This window comes from Sinocyclocheilus grahami, unplaced genomic scaffold (genome assembly GCF_001515645.1).
Source record: "Sinocyclocheilus grahami isolate Dianchi unplaced genomic scaffold, SAMN03320097.WGS_v1.1 scaffold156.1, whole genome shotgun sequence".
NCBI lineage: Eukaryota > Metazoa > Chordata > Actinopteri > Cypriniformes > Cyprinidae > Sinocyclocheilus > Sinocyclocheilus grahami.
The window spans coordinates 1,353,605-1,359,261 of NW_015505335.1; the positions used below are offsets into that span (position 1 = coordinate 1,353,605).

A 5,657-nucleotide genomic window follows, 5' to 3' on the forward strand; every position below is an offset into this window, starting at 1 on the left:
AGATAGATAGATAGATAGATAGATAGATAGATAGATAGATAGATAGATAGATAGATAGAGAAAATGTCAGTAAGCAATAAGGCAGTGGGTGCTAGAGGCCTCGGTGTGTGTTTGGGCATGTATGCGTGTGCGTGCCGTCCTCCCCTCCTGTTCTGTCAGAATCTGTGTGAGCACACCGGTGTGATGTGCCTACCGGCTAAATGTCCAAAAGTCCACCCCACCTCCCCTTCCTCTATCCCCCTCTTCTTTTCTCATTAAGGCTCCAGCCAATTCCATCCCACTGGTCTAAGATCCCTCCCCATGCCTGCTTAAAAAACACACTCATACACACATTTCTGGTAGAACAGGGGTCAGACTGGAGAGGCCAGACCAATCCTCCTGTCCTCTCATATTTATTTCACTATAAGTCAGCAAGAACGTGGCAGAGGCCTACCAGTGTGCCAACATCTCTTAAACCTAAATTTGCTTCTCACTTACTCACTCCCTGGTATACTCCATTTGATATTTCTCTCTCTCCCTATGACTCAGTTGCACAGGAGATCTGGGGCAAGAGATTAGTCCAGTAGCCTGGTGATGGACCATCTTGATCTGAACCCTCTCCTTTGGATGAAAGGGTATGGGTATTCCAGGACTTAGAAGATAGACCAACCTTGCACTCAATAAATGTAAGTGACCCCCTCCCCCTCCCCCCAACTGGTGACCCAGATCTACTGGCCCCAAGATTTTAATTCTTAGGTCACCCTAACCCTTCTACAGTACCATCAAAGTTGTGTACACCCAAAGGACAGCCAAACCCTGGGGCAAGTGTCCTCATCCCTGTTTGGGGAGGACAAACTTCCTGCAGAGGTTAGTTCCAACTCCAACACACCTGAGACAGCTAATCAAATTCCTTGGGTTAAGTTGAAAATTGCAAGTAGGTTCATTGGAAGTAAGATCAGAACTAAACTTTCTACATGAAGGTTGATCTCCAGGAGTAAAGATTAGGACACTTGCCTCAAGGTTTTGCTTTCTGCTTTGGGGAATAGATTATGTGGCCATGACTTTGAAATTGGACATGTTCCTGCGTCTTTTGTTAGTTCTGGAAGAACATAACAGTCAAACATGGTCATAATCCTACTTTTACTATGAGGCTGAAGTCCACACCAACCACAGCTCTATCCCTATACCTGTACGATTGTTTAATAGGAATGATGTTGATCCAGGAATATGTCCTACTTAAAAGGTTGAGAAGATTCTGTCAAGTAGGACATGTTCCGGGATATTTTGTTGGTCTTGGAAGAACATTCCAAATACCGAACATAATTCTTACCTTAAATTTTAAGTTAAAAGAGCATACTGTGCTTGGATCTATGACAAGTTAAAAGGTGAAGGTAACTTGTAACTTTTGAAAAGCTTGTCTTTTTCCCTTACCAACAGTGTAATGGTGACATCTTTCATAATTTACTTATGTCTTACCACCAGTCCATCTTCTTGTAAACTCCCCTCTTTCCCTTTTACCCTTTATTTATTTTTTCTTTTCTCCTCACCGATGACATTAAGGCGTCCTGTGACCTCTTTGGAGCCAAAGCTGTTGGTGACTTCACAGATGTAGTTTCCAGAGTCTTCCAGACGGAGGTCGCTGATTGTGAGGCCGGTCAGTCGCCGTGTCCAGCGGGAGTCAGCAGGAAGGGGCCTCCCATCTTTCAACCAGCGGATGGTGGGGTTGGGGTAACCGGAGGCGATACAGGGCAACTCTATGCTTCGCCCCACTTGTACTTCTCCTGACTGGAAACTGTCCATCACAGAAGGTGGGGTTTCAGTGGGGTCTACGGACAGAGATAAAGTTATTATAGAAAGCAACTAACAAGCAACTGTAGCCAATTTATGTATAGTCATTTACATACATAAGTCTTAAAGTTACACTAGCAAAACTGCCTGATTAATGGTCAGAGAAGAGGAAGAACATGCTCATGTTAAACGAAATTATAGCTATTTTTTTCTACAAGAACCTTTGACTAACATCAGTAGACTTCAGGGAAAATATATATATACAATTAAAATGTAGGACATAATCCCTTTAAATATGAATGACATGTATTAGGATCTTAATGTTATTTCTCAAAGAAGCACATCCAAGACAGTAACAAATCTAATTATGAAAATATGCTTAATGCATTAGGATTGACAAATATGACAAAGAAGTATCAACTGCCCAGAAAACCGACATAAACCCATACACTTACCCAGCACAGACAGACGAGCCCCATTGCTCTGCCTGGTTTCTCCGCTGTATTTGTGCTTGGTGATGCAGCGGTAGGTAGAGAGGGCGTCCTCTTTCTGAACGTCAGATATGTAGAGGGCCCCATATGCCGTCAGGAAAAACCTGTTACCTGAAGAGAGAGGAGAAGAGATGATCTAAACATATGCACATGGATTTCTTTGGCCAACAAAAAGACAATTTTCAAAAGTCCATTTAGGACCAACTTCATATGCAACTCTTCAACCATAGATCAGTTATTCTATTCAGTTAGTCACAGAATCCATCATTAGACTTTTACAAAAGTTATAACTGTAAAAAAAAAAACTTATCCACTGAGTTACAAATCATCCAGAAATATGTTTATAGTCACGACATTCAAAAACGAACACGAGTACAGATATGAAAACATTTTTGAAGGATACAGCAAGTAATCCATTACAAAGTAAGAAAGAGAGAGCATTTTAATATTTGATGTGTATGTTATTGTAACAGTATATTACTGTCACAGTCATTTCACATCAGTGAGGCCTGACTCTGATTTATCTGTACATTCATGAAGGCCATATTTTACAATCCAGCACTTGCCCAGAAGTCAGAAGTAAGTGTTTCTCTTTCACTCTCAGTCCTTCTTATTCAATTAAGTACATTTTAGCTGTGAATGTTTCTTACACAAAAAGACTGTGAAAGTTCACAAAAAAGATGTTTAATGTGTTGATTGTGTGTGTGTTTGTTTTCATGTTTACAATTTGTATATACACTATCTGAATTTGAACGATGAGATCAGTTTTTACATTGTTTCTCCTAGGGGGCAAAATGTCTTCTCAGGTTTGTATCCTGAGAAACATCAGAAACATATAAGATGAGGTTGATACTTAATTGAAACAACAGAAGTCTCATGAGCTATAAAAGAGCAACCTTAAAGCAACAAAATGTTCCTCTGGGATGAATTAGGTGTATGTCTGTGTGTGTGTGTGTGTGTGTGCGTGTGCGTGTGCGTGTGCATGTGCATGTGTGTGTAAAAGAAGAGTTTGTGTGTGTTCTGCTAAGCTGCACATCACTGAACACAATAACAACAGCAAAGTATGTCAGTGTGTGAGAGTCAGTCAGTCAGTCTGTGTGTGTGTGTGTGTGTGTGTGTGTGTGTCCTAGTTTTTCTAGGCAGGCAGGGCATGTGGATTGGGCCAACCGCACCATTATGAGACAACTAAATGAACTGGAAATGTGAAAACTCACAAAACACACAAGTCTGAAGCAAACACAGATATAAACACACTTTAAGAACAAACATTCAGCTATAGGTCAACATCTGGAGTCATATCCACACTGTGACTCATTAAAAACGTGAAGATGTGTTTATATATTTATGCTGAGGCGTCATTATTTGACTAGTTGCCATGTGTCTTGTTTATCCATCTATATTATGACACACTTGTGCATTCAAAACTCACTCAAAAAGATACAACGTTCCTATAGAAAGCAGGAGTAGTCTGTGGGAAGAATGTGTGTGTGTGTGTGTGTGTGTGTGTGAAGGATGGCGATCGATGCGTTTTATGGCTCGAGAGCTTCATCCAATGCAGATTTATGAAAGCGGAGAGGACAGGCTTGACGCGGCAGCCCACACACACACACTCCATCACTATAACAAGCAGCTTACTCTCACACACACACAGATAGTAGCTACAGACAAACAAAGACAATGGCTGGAAACAAAGATAAATTCAGCTGGCATCTGTGTGAATGTCATGGCCATGTGATAAGACAATGAAATGAAGTACATGCGTGCGGCATTGGCTGCATGTGTATGGTTGCATGATTATTTGTGTCACAAACATATATTGCTGAATGAATATCCGTACGACAGCTAAGCGCAAGCACACGTGTGTATAAGTGTGTGTGTTTAGACGTAACACAGTGTCTGTGCGGGTATTGTTGTCATGCTGAATGCTAGGCCCATCAAACTGTAATTTAAGAGTCTCCCCTCGCGATTCAACCTGCATATTAAGCCTTACAGGATAATATGCACTTGGTGACTTTAACCCCCTACAACATCAGCGCAACACTGTCACAACATTTCATCCGGAGCGAGAGACCAGGGAGGGAGAGAGAGCGAGAGAAAGAGAGGTAGTCAGTGAGTAGTTTTGATTTAATCCCAGTAACTTGGATCTTTCTCATTGTGAAGACTGGTAAATTAAATATCAGCAACCAGGGACACAAGGTCTGTCTCTCTCTCTCACTCTTTTTATTTTTCACTCCACCTTATTTTTTTACTTAGCTGTATAATTTTTTGTACAAATGAAGTGAAGTATTAGACTGATAAAATGATGAAAATTCTGTCATCATTTACTCATATTGTTCCAAATCAAATTATTCTTCACAAACTTTTTTCTCATAAAAAACAAAACAAAAAAACAAACTACAACATACATGTTTTCCAACACAAAACGTCTTAACTAAACCTTTGTGTGAAGATCAGTCAAACAATTCATACACATTTTACATTTTGACGAACTGGTGGCTAATGCATATTATTATTATTATTATTATTATTATTATTATTATTATTGTACATTTTTGTACAATTTGCTTGTATACCATGAGAATGTATGATATCTCAGATCAAAATAGAGCAAAAGGGCAAGATTTTCAGACAATAGCAACTCGAAATTCGGTTTTGTGTCATCAGGTTTGAGCATGAAATCACTTCATATTCCCACACTCGCATTTCTTCTACTCATATTCCTCTCTCTATCCATTATTTATATATTTATTTATGTGTTTGCTTGTTTCACAATTTGTCTGCTTCTTTTTTATTTTATATTTTACTTTATAAACTGAAATAAGGAGGAGGAACAGCATAGGGAACTGTTGCAAGCTATATTCATCCCACACTGTCCATATGAGCACCACAGCTAAATGCACTGCTAAGCCATGGTTCCAACATCTGAATCTTAAAAGTCCTTTATTTGGCTATTTGGCTTTTGCTTGTCAGAACAGAGCACATGCCTGTCTGTGTGTGACTGTACATAAGACATTTGACTTCACTGAATAAGTGACCCATTGGGTGTACAGATTTAAAAATGGAGAGGCAGACAGAGCTATGCACATATTAGTCCCACGTCTCCTTGCGATTAGTTCTGTTTGGGAGTGCAGATCAATTCTTGTCTAGTCTTCCTTCGCCTTGAGGTGTGTGTGTGTGTGCATGAAGGATTGGGGGGGAGTGGGGCATGTAAGGTATGTCTAAAACAAGGCCTTGAGTGTACCACACACATACAAGGTTCTGTGGTAGGGCTGGAATGCGCAGCGTGGGCAGCCTGGGGCATCATGTCAGACCGATGGAAGAAAAAAAAATGTGGAATTGGATTTATGTGTGGAGCATGGCAACCTTCCAGTTACATCTCACTCTACACAGACTCCCAAA

The 5,657-nt window shown here is 40.3% G+C and overlaps 1 protein-coding gene across 1 annotated transcript in view; it reads right to left on the reverse strand.

The window, feature by feature from the left end:
* The window catches only part of LOC107592669 (Down syndrome cell adhesion molecule-like protein 1 homolog), a 135,739-nt gene that overhangs the window by 83,628 nt on the left and 46,454 nt on the right, over nt 1-5,657 (reverse strand). The window contains exons 2-3 of the mRNA XM_016282209.1: nt 2,223-2,369; nt 1,527-1,805 (exon numbers count right to left, since the gene is read on the reverse strand). Of these exons, the coding sequence (XP_016137695.1) occupies nt 1,527-1,805; nt 2,223-2,369 (426 nt within the window). The remainder of the gene's footprint in view (nt 1-1,526; nt 1,806-2,222; nt 2,370-5,657) is intronic.